Below are 16876 nucleotides of genomic sequence, written 5' to 3' on the forward strand. Positions count from 1 at the left end.
AAAGAACATTAATGGCTTAAACATAACCAACATATCAACGTATAACAAAAATGTACTAAGTAGACAAAACATTACTTCATGTGACTGCATGAAGAACTAGGTAGGCAATCCCACCAATGCGCAAAAGGCAATAAACCTACCCCCCTGAAGGAATCTCCTGGGACTTTCAAGCCATGAAGCCTGTGCGTCCAGTTGCATTCCATCAGGCTTAAGGGTAAGGGTAAAGATGGGAGCAGAAGGGGCAGAGAGATACAGGAGACCTAGAGGAAGAGCTAAGAACGGTTGCTATCAAAAGTGAGCCTGGGTGGTGTGCTCTGTGCTGCAGCCCCAAGAATATGCTTGAGGAATGACCTCGGTCTCCTTTTTCCTGAGTTACTGGAACTCTGCTACATGATGGGATGAAGAAGTTTGGGGCTGGATGGGAGAAGGGACGTGGGGAGGTGGTGGCATCTGGGGATCCCGAGCTTGTTACAGGAAAGCCTCCAACAGCTGAGCTCTGAGCTGGAGTCAGTTCGGGGCTGGAGGCCAGGCAGTGTTCCTGGTAGGGAGTTTAGGGGTAGGGCTGGTGGTTCCAAGGAAAAAGGTATTGGTTCCCTTCTTTTGACAATCATTAACTGAAGTGGCCTGAAAAACGTCTCTGAACTATCTGGCAGAAAGGGCATACCACCACCTTAAGAACTGTCAAAAAAAGAGAAAATTATGTTGTGCTACATTTCTTATTGATTACCTTGTACTTTACAATGGCTCACAGTTTTAGGTTTGTATATTTGTAATGTAGTATTTTCTCTCTACATTTGTTTCACATTTTTTCTTACTTAATATAATATAAATAATTTGGTTAATAGATTTAACCTGCACATCTCAGCCACATTCATATATATAAGAATCTGTTAATGGTATAAATAATTCTTTAAATAAAATAAATCTGATATGTTACATAATACTGATAAAAAATTACCCTTGCTAATAATTTTGTAAGCCACCTGAACTTCTGTGTTAAATAATACTGATGAATGGATATAAAATGGGTTTTCTTTTCCTTTTCTTTTTTTCTGCTTTGATGACTGGGATTTATTTTTGCCTGCAATAATAAAAAGAAAGGGGGAAAACCCCCAAACTATCTTCCCTCTTACCTCTGTTAATTATTGCAAAGTGGAACTTTTGCCTCCCTCCATGTGTGGAAACAGAAAGTTACTTTGTCAGATACTGTTTGCAAAATAAACAAAAACAAAACAAAACAAAACCCCCTTAATTCTTAGCAACAATAGTGGTAAGCTATTTAATTCAACAGGTGGCTATCAAATATTAACTACAGAAATGGTTGAGTAAAATATTCCATCTAAGTTTTTTTTTATAAAACCTATTCTATTTTAAAACTTAGGTAAAAAAAATATGCAACAAATGGTTGCAGTTTCTGAATTCTTAATTTAGACCTGTGAACCCTAATCCCTTTAGAAGTCTGCAAGACTGCAGGTCCCAGACATCCACAATTGAGTTCAGTGCTCCCAGGCAAGATTCCAAATAGACAATAGAAATGGACACTCAGTGGTGTGCGGTGTGTGTCATGATTCAGATATTACATCATCATGCCTTTTCTCTGCTGTCAAATACAAAAACAGCATCTTTTACATTATCATAGAAAAGCATTTAGGTTGTATTTTTATTTATCACTTTACACTGGTAGTCTCTGGTCGGTGTACTCCATAGAAACCAAAGAATTTTGTACACTATTTCTTTGTACAATAAAAGATAAAGTGTGCATTAGGTACGCTTGTACATGACAATATTGTACAATATTTACATTTCTGATATCACCATGAAATTCTGCATTTTCTATATACAACACTGAAAAGTCTTCAGAAACATTTGGACTATTTCTTATAATCACAATTTTAGTATTATAGAAAAAAGTTTCTTGGTAATCTCATCACTCTCATCATACAGGGATTTCAATTCGTTTTTCCAACGTTTCAGTATTCTTTCTGATAAAAAAACAAACAAACTTGGTATCACTCTTTCTTTTAGCACCCTGTGGTGGTGGTAGCTATCTGTCATAGTTTAAATATTGATATAACAGTGGCCATATCAATACCTATATACAGATATATCTGTGCACATTCCTTTCTTAAACACTGTGCAATAGTGGAGTACTCTCTGTTATCTGGAGATCTTCCTCCTTTTGGGCTTGGGGGGTCTCATTTGTCTGTCTCCCTGTGGGATTTGGTGAACCTGAAAAATAAAAAGTGGAAAAATATAATGGAACTTGAAATCATAAACATCATATTCTCTTCCTTTTTCTTTGTTTCTTTGTTTCTATCTTTGTTTCTTTGTTTCTTTCCCTCTTCTCCTTCCTTCCTTCCTTCCTTCTTTCCTTCCTTCCTTCCATCCTCCCTCCCCTCCTTCCTCCCTTCCTCCCTTCCTTTTTCCTTATGGTTCTAGGGATTGAACTCTGGGCCTGGGCACTGTCCCTGAGCTTCTTTCTTGCTCAAAGCTAGTGCTCTACTACTTGAATCACATCTCCACTTCTTGGTGGTTAACTGAAGATAACAGTCTTACAGACTTTCCTGCCCAGGGAGGCTTTGAACCCTGATTCTCAGATCTTAGTTTCCTAAAGTAGCTAGGATTACAGGTATAAACCACTGGCACTTGGCTAAACATTATATTATTTCTGACAAGGGAACAGGCTTTTACTTTCTGTCACTGATACCTTAAGTCATTTACTTAAAAAAAAAAGACCTCATTGGGACTAAAGTCAGAACAAAGGATGGGGATACCAGAAACTGATTAACAGGAAAGTATGGTTGAGAGTCCAGTCAACACAGAACACAAAGTGAACCGGAGAGATTCAAGTGTGAGGAATGCAATATACAGTTGCTACCTATATTGTATACTTAAGAAAAAGATCATTCCTTTCCTTAGAGATCCCTAGATCACCAACCTCACTATAATGTGTAAAAGTAGGCAACCCCATACCAAATGTGTTTTCTGTCTCACTTTATCTTCCTACTTCTTTTACCACTACTATGAAATGTCAAGAGTATAAGAACATGCACTCACAGCTCAGTCCAATAATGTTAGTTTGCCTACAAGAACAATCAGGATAGAAAACAGAATATCACTTCCATCTGTCGGCAGGACTGAGCTTGTGTCCTCTGAGAAAGGCAATACAATTTATCTTGTATGCAAATGCAGGCAATAACTGCATTTGAGGATGTAAGTCAGAATGAGCAGTGGTTGTATATATCAGAATGTTAAAACAGATAAATTTTGAGCAGCACAGGGGAGATAATCAAATGCTGTAAATTGTAATGTGACTCTTCATGGGAGGGAGCAAGGGCAAGACTCAAAAGCAGGATGGGCCCAAGACAGAGGGTATAGCAAGTGTTTAGCAAATGGCATTTGGACTTAAGTCTATGTCCAATTCCCATGGTGTACATACTTTTAAGAATGTGATGTCACAGAACTTTGATGAAGGAAGAGATGTACATCATAAGCTCTTGAGAGTCACTACAAGTTGGCCAATTATATGACTGAAAGATAATGTTTACATGTAGACTGTAACCCTAGCTATTTAGAAGGTGGAAAGAAGGAGGACCACACAAGCCAGGCAATAAATGAGACCCTTCTACCTCAATCAATGAAAACTGTCATCTCATCTATCCAGGAAGTATAAATAGGATGATTGTGGTTCACGCAGGACAAGGAATAAATGCAAAATCCTATTTGAAAAATTAAAGGAGAAAAGGCTGGGGGTGTGGCTGAAGTAGTAAAGTATCTGCCTAACAAGGCCCTGAATTAAAGCTGTATGAACTGTGGGGACATAACTCAGTGGGAAAGCACGTGACTAGCATGTGCACAGCCCTGAGTTTGATCCCAACACTGCAAAAAGAGGTTTTGACAATAGTGAAGGGTAATGCTATTAGGTCAAAAATTATTTTAAATAATGTTTATGAGTTTATCAAACTACCTCATTCTCATACTCTCCATATACAGCTATAACTGAAAGATATAAGTGAAGTCTTTATGTATTCTAGCAAAGAAATCTTTATCCAAGACTACAAATTAATAACCTGTGGACCAAATGTGGCCTGAAAATGTAGGTCATTTAGCCACATGGTGTTTCAAAATGTTGTATTTAAAACCCTCCCCCCCCCCCAATCCCTTCTTCACCCTCTCACTCCTCCCTCAGCCAGTGGCCTTTCCTATGTTGAGTTTCTGAGACTCAGTGTCAGCAGGTGGCCTACCTTGACTCATGCACCTCTTTGGCAATTCTCATGTCACTAAGGTTATCCGTTTTGTTACACATGATTTACTTTCTTTACAAGTTCTATTTGTCAGGACTTAAGTGACATTATAACTCCCAAGTGGGACTTTTTGTATAATTATACCAGAAAATTTAAGTCTTAGGGCCTCAATTTAGCCTGGTGTGAATGAGTTATATTAGAATATCTCTAAAGTTCATAAAGTTCTAAAGTTCATACCAATACCAACAATCGCAAAGATCTAACATCGATTCAGTGGCCATTGGATATGCTGATAGAATTCAGATAATCGTAACTCAAGGTGTCAGGTAAGAGTCATCACATATCATTGCTAGAGAATCTTAGAGAATTAAGAGAGATAAGTAAAATTATATTTTGAATCTTTACATGAGTATATCTGTGATTAAGACACTATCATATACAATTCAATAAAATGTAAAAAAAGTATCTACTTCTTCAAATGCAAAATTCATAGTTATAATATAGCAACTAAATTATGTGTCAAATATGAAGAAAGGCCAGGTGCCGGTCATGCTCATGCCTGTAATCCTAGTTACTCAGAAGGCTGAGATATGAGGATCACAGTTTGAAGCCAGTGAGCTACTATCCCTACCTAACCTCAAAAGGTTGGAAGTGAAGCTATGGCTCAAGTGGTAGAGCACTAGCCTTGAGCACAAAAGCTCAGGGACAGCAATCCAGGCTGTGTCCTTGTATTCAAATCCCAGGATCAACACACGTGTGTACACACGCATGCACACGTGTACACACACATACACACACACACATACACACACAGACACACACACACGAATATGAAGGAGAATGAGAGGATTGTGTACTCTTTATCTTAACCCTACTTTTCAGTTTTACTTTTCTGTTCAGTGGACAGTAAAATTTTCATTACTGAATATGGAGGGACATTTTAAAATGTCTCTCTGATAATCACAAAGTTGATGCAGAAAGCTGTCTTCTGACTGTGATTTTAACTTCAATATATTACTGCTTACATTTTTAAAATAATTATGTAGGAAAACAAGAAGTGCTCATTTCCGAAAAAATACAGTTAATACTGCTAGGTTATTCTTTTCTTAAATGACTTTAAATCTTTTCTGATGTTAGTCCTTTTTCTTATTCTAGTAATTTGGCATTCGTATATGAGGTGCTTGACAATACTTAAGAGACTATAAAAATGAAAATACAATTTATTTTTTCAAAGAAACATAGTATAATGGAAAAATAAATTAACTTACAGTCCCAGACATCTTGTCCAGTTCACTCATGGCCTCATGAATAGCAGCTTCTAAGTGGTTATTTAGCTTTCCACTTCTGAAATTAATGAAAACAACATACCAGATTAATAAAGAAATGAAAATCTCTATTTAATTTTCTCATCAGAAAACAAAAGTACCAATTCCATCAGAGAAAGTCAATTTAATCACATTTGGAAAACTTAGCTGACAAAATAGCACTCTGGGATTCACAGAATACTGAGTACAGTCACAAAACTATTTTAAAAAATTGAACACATAACTGAGGGGAAGTTTAGACTCCTCCTTCCATATATGTTACTTCCAGAAGCTGGTGATTTTCCAAGAATATTGGGCCAGGGATCTCCTTTCCCACAATTGCAGCTCATCCTCCTGGAAGACAGCCTGCTACTATTGCACAATGGTTTGGCCTGGCTGTTCGGCTGTGTGGCTCGAAGGGCAGAGGGCCTGAACTGCAGGCTCTTGCCACTAGGGAGCTCCCTCTGCCCTCTCTAGAGCATCCTGGCTTCTGAAACTGAGCAAATGAAGCTGAAATTCTTCTGGTGCACTGTCTAGGTGGGAAATAGCTTACCAATCTGCTACACCTTAGACTTCAAGCTTGGTCTCCACATTTTCCCCAACTTAAAATAGTGTAACTATTTGAACAGATAAAGAAGGATAGTCTAAAGGTTCCTATCACTCCTATTACCTTTTTCTCCACATTACAAATGTTAGATTTGAATAACATAATACAATGACCAGTTTTGAAATTTACATCTTTGAAGCTATTGTGCCAATTATTACATTCAAGCAAATCACACTATCCTTTTCTGTGGTTATATAGCTTTCTTTCATCTTGTTAATGTGTTTTACTCCTGTATACACACAATTATTTGGAATACTAATAGGATTCATCCTATTTATCCTGTCAGGACAAGTACCAGATATGCTGCAGAGGTATATCTCTCCCTAACAAGCTGTTGGCTTGGCTTTCCAAGAGTTAAGTCGTATCTCAGCATCTACATGAAGACTGGAAAGTTTCAGTTGTGGGAGAATTTGGCTCACTGCTCCATTTAGTTTGGCTAGCATAGTGTGTTTAAAAACATTTTGAACTTCAGTGGAATGCCATTAGATGAAGCCTTTAGGTTTTTGCCACAGCCCTTACTAACTAGGTTTTATCCTCGATACATCATGGCTAGAGACTTTATGTATCATATTTCTTTCCATTCCTTACAGAACTCTGAGGCTTTTACTTCTGAATGCTATACTTTGAGGCACCATTAATGTTTCACATATTTGTTAAACATATTTTTACAAAGCTAGCATAAATGGTCCTAATGTTTTGGAAAACATATGTGCACTTAAGTCAGTTGAACTGAAAGAAAGATTAGTGTTTTTGGTTTTAAGCAAATTACAGCAGAGACACGGTATGGGCCCCTCCCTCCACACCCACCTTTTGCTGTCCTTGAACTCACTCAGCTTTAAAATTTTTCTCATTTGATTTTTTAGAAAGTTAATGCAGTGAAAAATAGACAAAATAGCATAACCACTCCCCAGAATGAACTCTTAATAGGTTAGATATTTCCACTGTTATTTGCATTAAAATAATCAAATCTGGAGTTACCTCTTGCTCACTGATTTCCCATTTTCTCCCACATGCCTCCTCAATATTATGTCTTTATCCACATATAGCTTATTTTCTATACACACAAAAAATCTTGATATACTCACTTTTTTCTCATTATCATTGATTTTAAGCATTGTTTTTTTTAAATAAGTTTTTCTATTGTGAATAGGCATTGTTTGAGTAGCTCTACAGTGTTAATTCCTTCCAACTGGTATATAATATTTATCATGTACTAAGCTTTCTTTCATTCACCTATCCACTCCAGTTTTGAGTGGCCTTGGTCATCTTGTGGAGTAAGTCTCAGCAGTTTTCCTAAGCATGATCCTAAGTAGCTGCAAGTGAACTCATGCCCAGAACTCTTTGGCTGGCTGAGGTTAAGATAAAGGCTATTTAGTGACTGTCCTGATAGTATTATTCATATCCAAGTTGTCCTACAATAATGAGTAATGCAATAGGTACATCCTTAAGGAGTATGCACATAAGTTTGAAAACATACTTAAACCTTTATGTATTTTTTATCATAAATCTTACAGGTTTAAAACAGATAATACCTAAAATGTTCTAAGCAGCTAAAAAGAAGGTAAAAATATTTCAATCAAAAACTATCAAAGTGGCTGTGAATAAATCTATTTCCTTCTACAGAAAACATTTCCAAAGAAATTGGTTTTCTCACCTGAATATTAATAACAAGACAGTTATTCCCATGAACCAAGAACATGTTAACTCTTTATATATTATCTCACTTCATCCTTACAACAAGCTTAAGTATCACAACTGTTTATATGTGATAGTTTATGATACAGAATGGATGAAATACATTGCAACTGTGTGTTTAATAAAATAGATACTTAACTGCAAATAACTTTCAAATGCAATAGTCTTGCCAGGCATTGGTGGCTCATGCCTATATTCCAGTATTCAGGAAGCTGAGATCTAAAGATCAAGTTTGCAGCTACTGCTATGCAGGAATCTTTGAGATTCTTATTTCCAATTAATCACCAAAAAGCTGGAAGTGGAGCTACAGCTCCATATATCTACCTGTATCTATATATCTATATATGTATATATAGATATATATATATATACATATACATACATATTAAGACATTTGTATCCAACTTAGAAAATACAATAACATTATCATTAAAGTATAAACATGACTCAATAACTTACTTATTGAATGAAAAGTTCTAGTTTTAGGATTTTTCCCACCATAATTCAGTAGATATTTAAAATAAAAGTATTACCATGAAGAGAAATAGCAACTTTTGGAATAGAGAATAACATATATAGGTGAGGTATGACATTTGAATACTTCCTAAGAATCAAGAACTACGGGTATAATCTCTCAGATAACAGATCTGCAGACTAGTTTTTATAGTAACTGGTCAGGTCAGGGAAAAATGAATGTACAAAGAAGAAAAAAGCTCCATGAGTTCATGAAATGAACACTTAGTCAAATTTAGTTTTCCAGTTTAGAGGGCCTTCCTGTGGAGTTTCTTCTACTATTTTTCTATTCCCTGCTGACATTTAATAATAAACATTTTTACTAATGGATACTCCAAAACCTACTTGATTAAGCAATAGAAGTTCATATAATCACATCTAATTACTAATAGACATAATTGCCACTTCTCATCTCCATGGCCTGTATTGTCATACCGTAGCCTTATCTTTAGCATTTTTTTTAAAGCCAGGTACAGATCTGTGAATGGTACAAAAAATACAAGGGAACTATTACAAATTGCTTTACAACACTGTCACTTCAGAATGACTGTGGTCATTTCGGGTTGGGCCAAACAAACCTGAGTGAGACCTGCAAGACAAACCCTAGATTCTGGAAATCTAATCCTCAGAAACAGTAGATAGATGTAAGAATATTTAACAAGCTAAATATGATTTTTTTGGCTTTGAAATTAAAGTGTGCCTTATTTTAAAATCATTTTCACAGCGCCATAAAACATCAGGTTACCATTTTTTTACATATCAACAGAAAATTTGATCCCCACTTAAATATGCAGAAAGTTATAGTTTTTTTGTGTGTAGTAAAGCTATTTCTGCTTCAAAGTACAAAATTACCTGGAGCAATGCATTGAATATATTACTAACTCTAATGATTTGGATATAAAAATTAGTATGTCAGTTTAAAAATATTAATTTATTGTACAGTTTGCTATAAGACTGTAAGGATTAAAATACCTAAAGCTCTAAGCATTTAATGTGGCAAAATGTTTCAACTAGTGAAAAATATTACATAATTTCATTTCTTTTACTTACATCTTTATAATAAAAATAGTTATCTATTAACTATCATTTGTCAAGTAGTGTGTTAAAGCTCTCTCACTATTGTCAATGTTATAATGATCCTACTGAAGAAATTAATGCTTATTTTTAGAAATAAAGCATTTAGGCTCAGAGAGATTGCGCAACATACCCAGAAGTACACAGCTTCGATGAAGCAGTAATAAGATTTGAACCTAGGTAAAAAAATCAACCTGTTAGCTGAGCACAGTGGCTCATGCCTATAATACTAGCTACTTAAAAAGCTGACATCTGAGAATCACAGTTCAAAGCCAGACTGGGCAGGAAAGGCAGTGACACTCTCATCTCCAGTTAACCTCCAAAAAGCCAGGAGCTATAGCTTCAGTGAAGGGACAGTGCCCAGGCTATAAGTTCAAGTCCCAGTAACAACCTACCCCTCAAAAAAAATCAACCTTCTTGCTCTACATGACACCTTGCTTTGTGTTTTAAAGCCTTTCCCTCTCTTCTTTTCTTTCAGTGTACAAATGCAGTGAAATCTTTGTCAAATGTAGTTAAATCTTTGTCATCTTAAAAATTCTTCCATTGTTACTTTTCAGAAACTTTTCATATTAAGGGTAAAAAGGAGAATGAATAATCCACCTGCTCTTTCTGCTTTCCATTTCTGTCCTCCACCCATGAGCACTTGTGGGGTGCACCCTCCACTGTATTCAACTCACTCTCACCAAGGTCACCAGTGGCCTCCAAACTGTCTAATTCAATGGAGATTTTCCAGTTCTTGCCTTAAAGGGTCTCTGTTGATTACTTTATCATCCAGGAAAAGGTTATTCTTTACTTCCTCCTCTCCCCTTTGATTCTCTTCCTTTCTGGTCTTCTTCCTATTGTCTTCATTTCTCTATGAACTGTTCCAGTGTCCTAGCATTCAATCCTTAACTAACTTTCGGTTAAAGTGTTGCTGTGTGATTGCAGTCATTTGTCAAGTGCTACTTTTCCTATTTCAAAACTGTGTCTGAGCCATCTCGCAGGAACTCAACCAGGGACCCAAAGGTTTCCTTTCTGCAAGCTCCATTTCCATCTGTGCTTCCACACCCATCGCGTCACCCAAGCTAAAGATCTGAGAGTTGTCCATAGTTATTTTCTTTCTTTCAGATTCTAATCAACTACCATGCTCTGTTCATCTTCCCTCCTAAATATGTCTTGCTCACACTCCTTCCTATTTATTATCATGACTCCTCTGAGTTTGGGTCATCATCTCTTGTCTACTGGCATAAGATGATCAATACTATTCCTTGAAATTGATCCTATACACACATATCTAAAGTGAAAAGTCTTACCATCTGCCCTCTTCAGACACTTCTTTTTTTTCTTTTTAAGTGAAAAGGTGATGAGCTGGGGGCGGGGAGGAAGGGGGTTACACAGTGGTAGAGTGCTCACCTTGAGCTGAAGAGCTCAAGGACAGCCTCCGGGCCCAGAGTTCAAGCCCCACAACTGACAAAAAAAAAAAAAAAAAGAAAAAGAAAAGAAAAGAAAAGAAAAAAGAAAAGAAAAGAATACACTTTACCCTCAAAGGAGATGTGTTTTTCAGGCACTTCTAAAGAGATGAAGACTGTGTGGTCTTATGAAGCCCTTCAGAATCTGCTTCCTTCCTATTTCTCTGGTTCTGTGTCTTTGGACTTTGTATATGGTATTTTCTCTTAAAATCTATTCCTGATATGATATAAAACCTTTCTCTGCAGGTTGCTAGTCAGTAGCTCATGCCTGTAGTCCTAACTATCCAGGGCATTGAGACCTGAAGACTGGTTTGAAGCCAGGTTCAGGCAGAAAAGTCCATGAAACTCTTATCTCCATATAATGGGCAAAAAGCTGAAAGTGTAGGTATGGCTCAAATGATAGAGCACTACCCTTGAGTGGAAAAAGCTAAGAGAAAGCCCGAAGCCCTTTGTTCAAGCCCTAATACCAGCAGCATGTACACACACACACACACACACACACACACACACACACACACACACACACACACACACACACACACACACACACACACACACGTATGACAACAACAAAAAGCCTTCTTTTGTCCTCCACCCCATCTTGGCCTTGGCATCCTTTGGTCTAACTAATACCTATGTAGTATATCAGGTTTGGCTCAGGTCTCATCTCTAGGAACTCCTCCTTTCCAAGAGTTTCCTCTCATTTTGCTATGATCTCAAAATACAATCTCTTGCTGTCATTGCTATTTCCACTTTTAAATTATTTGTTTCTCTTTCCCTGAAGAGTAAGCATCAAGGACTATAGCACTGTGCTTTTAAATTAGTTTCCTCAGAGTGGGAATGTAAATGAATAAAGAAAAGATTTGGTTCAATACATCATTATCAGTTATGTGATTTTCAACTAATTATTTAAGCTATCTGGGTCTGAATGTTCCACAATATATGCTAGTCTTGTGATTGGGAGAATAAAATACTAGATTTGAAATTACATGGGCAAAGTGTAAGGTATTCTGAAGGCAAGACAAGGCTGTATACAAGTATTTGAAGTATACAAGATAAGGCAGTCTGCTCAGATAACAGCATGATAAATAAAGCATGTGCTTCAATATGTTCTTTTACCTCTCCAATCTGTAGTCTAAGTTTATGGTTACTTATCATGAGGAAAATTCCTTTAGACAATGTCCCTATTAACTGGCCACAAAGAGTAATCTGGCTTTGAGGAAACAACTTTAAAATTGTGGTTTGTTACTCATTACCTATCAAAAACTGCATAATTATGAATGTATGGGGAAACTCAGTTCACTTCAGGACAGTGTATCTAAATATTTGGACGAGTTCATTTCATTTCTGTGTTACCAACTGTATTTGGCATATAATTGAAGTAATTGTCATGCTTCAATGGCAGAAACATTTTAGGGATTCCTTATACCAAATAAAGGATATTGTTGAATAACTGGTCCACTGACAATTTTATGGTGTAGGCATTTCGTACTTTCTCTGCTTTCATCCAGTCTTAATATTGACTTTACTGGCTTTATCTTACTACTAAATCCTATTGCTAGTCTTTTATATAAGATATACCATTAGTCACCTAATCTTTATTTTGTAAATTATATTTTGTAGTTCTCTACCTTAATAAATGATATAAATCAATGACACAAAACTACATTGTATTACAGCAACTTCCTAAAAATATTGCCTGCTCATATTATCTGTACTACAATTTGCTAAGAAAATAAAAATCCGGAAAAATGGGGATTAATGGCTTAAAGTCCAATGTCTTGTTATAATTCCAAAGGAAACTTATTTAAAAGTCTATACTCCTGCTGTAACAAAGCATCACTTTGACTAAGGGCTAATCTGTCAGAAAAATTTATGTATGTACAACGGGAAATATTCCCTCCCCCAAAAGCATTCGAATTGTAAATGACTTACTAAATTTCTGGAGCATATTTAATTATCGCTTAAAGAAATATCAATCATAGCTTCTTTCCTGCTGAACAAGTGGGATGGAGATGTAGAGAGTGGGGTAAGAGTTAATGAGAAAAGCAAATCCCACATATGGTTTTATGTAAATTGCAAAGAAAAAAGATTTTTGGTAATAGCTAATTTGGCTTGTGTATAATGGTTCTCTTTGGTGATAACTACTAAAGAGGTGTAGTACTCATAGGAGTTGAGTAGGTCACAACATGGACCCATTCATTGAGATTTCCTTTCCTTTTGAAGGAAAAAAAATCAGGAAATTATATTCTTGAAAAATAAAATGAAAAACAGAAATGCTTACTTTCTGTTCCTTTTCCGGGCTCGGCTGTAGGCTTCCAAACCTTCTGTTAGTGTCTTCAACTTCTCGGGCTCCACCTGAGTGAAGGTATGAAGACCAAACCACATTACCCAGACCTGTAGTTATTAAACACGGGCTTTTATCTTCCTGCTGGAGCAGCAGGTTCTGAAAGGGGAGTAGAGCTTTAACCTTCTCGGCCCAGTCACATGAGCTGTCCTTGCTAACTAGCAGTCCACGTTGGAGCTCCCAGATGCAGTATCAGGAGAAATGAAACACTACTTGGCTTTGAAACTATCAACACTTTGCAAAAAATATATTGAAAATAAAACCTGGAATTTAAATAACCTTTAGTTTACGAAGGTCTGGCTTGCTTTCTCCACTGGCTCCTCAGCAATTGCTGATAGTATTTCCATCAGGTAAGACAAGTAGGGTGGTCAGGGAGGGGGTTTTGAGAACAAGAGACTGGAATTTGAGTGAAATACAGCTTGTAAGCCTGTTATTCCTTTTAAATATGACAAGAATACCTACCTTCCTGCTAGACTTGCTGCGAGCATTAAAATGCAAATTGTAGTCAGTGGCTCCTGTGTGTAATCTTAGCTACTCAGGAGGCTGATCTGAGGATCACAGTTCAAAGCTAGGCCTGATAAGAAAGTCTATGAAGCCGGGCTCACGCCTGTAATCCTAGCTACTCAGGAGGCTGAGATCTGAGGATCGAGGTTCAAAGCCAGCACAGGCAGGAAAGTTTGTGAGACTCTTATCTCCAATAAACCACTAGAAAACTGGAAGTGGTGCTGTGGCTCAAGTGGTAGAGTGCTCGCCTTGAGCTGAAGAGCTTGAGGGATAGTGCCCAGGACCAGAGTTCAAGCCCCACTACCGACAAAAAAAAAAAAAAGAAAATAAAAAAAAGAAAGTCTATGATACTTCTACTTCTAATTAACCATCAAATTAGCCAGAAGTAGAGCTGTTGCTAAAATGGTAGAGAGCTAGCCTTGAGTAAAAAAAAAAAAAAACCTAAGGAACAATGCCCTGAGTTCAAGCCTCAGTACTGACACGAAAACAACAACAACAACAACAACAACAACAACACCCCTCGAAAAATATGTTGAACACGCCCTAAAAGAGAACAACTTTACTATATAGAATGCACTAGGCTTTGAAGAGGCCACAAAACAAGTAGGCAGAGGCCAGGAATAACTTGCACTGCTGTGGGAAGAAGGTGCTGCTGATACCTTGTGGGCATGTCCCCTCTCCTGCTCTGCCCTGATCCAGCCTTGCCCTGCTTTATCCCTGACAGTCTGTGAAGTCTGCTTTTTCCACAATTCAGCCACCAAGTGTAGCTGTGGGGTTTGTATATAAGGATGTATCTTCAGCCTTTGCTACCATTTCCAAGAAAACAATAGAGAGGAAAACTTGCATGCTACTAATGAATTAAAACAGCTTTATAAAACATTTGCTATTTTATATCATCTGTAAAAATGAATCTAAGTAAAAACAATGTTGTTTGCTGTGTAAACATAGCTTCAAGCTGGCTGCCAATAGTTTAGGCATGTAATCCGAAATACTCAGGAGGCTAAAATCTTAGGATCAATGTTTGAAGTCAGTTTAGCGGGCAAATCCAAGAGCTTCTTATCTACAGCTAACCAGCAAAATGTCAGAGCTGGATGTATGGCTCAAGTAGTAGAGTACCAGACAGCCATGAATGAAAGAGCTGAGCCAGGGTATGAGGCCCTGAATTTAAGCCCCAGTATTACACAAAAACAACAGAACAATTCCAAAATGTTCCCAGATACATTGTCACGTTTTATGTTAGTAATCAGCTTTTATTTTGTATTACCTCATATTAAGGGGATAGGAAAGATTCTATCTATATTGTTTTCTTTTCTTTCTTTTTTTTGGGGGGGTCCCGTCATGGGGCCTGAACTCTGAGCCTGGGCGCTGTCCCTCAGCTCTTCAGCTCAAGGCTAGTCCTCTATCACTTGAGCCACAGTGCCACTTCCAGCTTTTTTTTCTTTTTGCTTATGTGGTGCTGAGGAATCGAACCCAGGGCCTCATGCATGCAAGGCAAGCGCTCTACCACTGAGCCACCTTCCCAGCCCTTGTTTTATTTTCTTGAGACAAAGTCTTACTATGTAGCTCATGCTGGCTTTGAACTTGCCATACTCTTGCTGCAGCCTCTTCAGTGCTGGAATACAAGCAAGCATCATCACACTCAGTTTCCATTTGTATTTAAACAGAGTTTTTGTCAGTAAGAAGGAGGCTCTCCTTCTCATAAAGGGCTACTTGATACAAGTTGGTGTAGTGATGTATCAGTGATTGATCAGGCCATGGAATATAGGTTCATTGAAACAAAGAAAGACATCAGAATATATCAGAAAGATATAACCTGTTGGTCTTAAATTTAAAAGAAAAAAAAGTTAGGTAAAACTATGTTTTTATGTCTTCAATTTTTATTTTATTTTATTTTATATTTATGTAAGAAATAAGCAAGGGCAAAAATAACATTTCTTGTATATTTTTTTAAGGTAAGCAAGGCCAGAACTGAAACTCAGCCTCTGATTCTAAAGCATTTAGTCTCTTTCTACCATACTAACTCCAACATGTATTCAAATGTTTTACACACACACACACACACACACACACACACACACACACACACACACACACACACACACACACACACTCAAAAATCAGTAAGACAATGGATACCAGTGGCTTATGCCTGTAATCTAATGACTCAGGAGGCTGAGATCTGAGGATGGCAGTTTGAAGCCAGCCTGGGGAAAAAGTCCATGAGACTTATCTCCAATAAGCCACTCAGAAAAAAAGCTGGAAATGGTGCTGTGGCTCAAGTGGTAGAGCACTAGCCTTAAGCACAAAGAGACTCAGGGACAGTGCCTAGGTCCTGAGCCCCAGGACTAGCAAAAAAAAAAAAAAAAAAAGGCTAAGATATTTAAAATCAGATTCCAGTTTCATTGAAGTTTAGGTGATAACATGCCCAAACTTTTATTCTTGAACAGATTTCTTAGGAACCTTTTCTGACCTAATTCTCTACTATAGTTTCTTCGTTTGATTCTGCTGCTGAAGATCTCAGTTGCTGTCATAAGGAACTATATATTATGCATAAAGGATTCAATGACCTTGAAAACGAAAGCAGTGATAGTGCTTCTGAAATATACATAAGGTACACACCACTGTGTATTTCTGCTGTGTGACAGGATCATACATATCTAGAGGAAAAATGTTTATTTTTTTGAGAATTTTAGTGCATTACTGTATTATACATTACATGTGAGGAATATTTTCTCCCCTGAGAAAAATTCTTATATTTGTACAATATTAAAAAAAGATTTAAAGTTACTTCATAAAAGAAAAAAATCTATTTCCTATCAAATAGAAATCATGTGAAAGGATTTAGTGAGGATTTATTATAAACTACTTAGTTAACTTGTTCAAAAAAAAGTACTGGGAAATCAAGTATCTACATGTAACATCAAAAAGGTTATACATACCCGATCTTTTTTATAAAACTTACAATAAATATGCAAATAGTTCAAGATACTTAAAAACTCATACCTGTTATTACAATATCAGATTTATATTTTTATGAGCTAGGAATTTTATAAATTATTTAACTTAATACTCATTGAGAGATGAGTCAATGCTTAGCTGTAATCTGCTGACATAGCTTCATCTTAACAATAATGATATTA

At 36.8% G+C, this 16876-nt stretch overlaps 1 protein-coding gene across 6 annotated transcripts in view; it reads right to left on the bottom strand.

Annotated features, from left to right (window-relative positions):
- Positions 1–1623: 1623 nt before the first annotated feature.
- Mbd5 (methyl-CpG binding domain protein 5) overlaps positions 1624–16876 on the bottom strand; it is a 338624-nt gene continuing 323371 nt past the window's right edge. For 4 of the 6 annotated variants that reach the window (XM_070023512.1, XM_070023527.1, XM_070023533.1 and 1 more), the window contains 3 exons: positions 13170–13243; positions 5513–5588; positions 1624–2229 (listed from right to left, as the gene is read on the bottom strand). In XM_070023512.1, coding sequence (XP_069879613.1) covers positions 2158–2229; positions 5513–5588; positions 13170–13243 — 222 coding nt within the window. In that variant the 3' untranslated portion in view covers positions 1624–2157. Of the gene's footprint in view, positions 2230–5512; positions 5589–13169; positions 13244–16876 lie in introns of those variants that run through there. The other 2 variants (XR_011372200.1, XM_070023517.1) reach the window with 2 other exon arrangements.

The sequence above is a fragment of the Dipodomys merriami genome, unplaced genomic scaffold (assembly GCF_024711535.1).
Source record: "Dipodomys merriami isolate MVZ:Mamm:240054 unplaced genomic scaffold, mDipMer1.0.p SCAF_1, whole genome shotgun sequence".
Classification (NCBI taxonomy): domain Eukaryota; kingdom Metazoa; phylum Chordata; class Mammalia; order Rodentia; family Heteromyidae; genus Dipodomys; species Dipodomys merriami.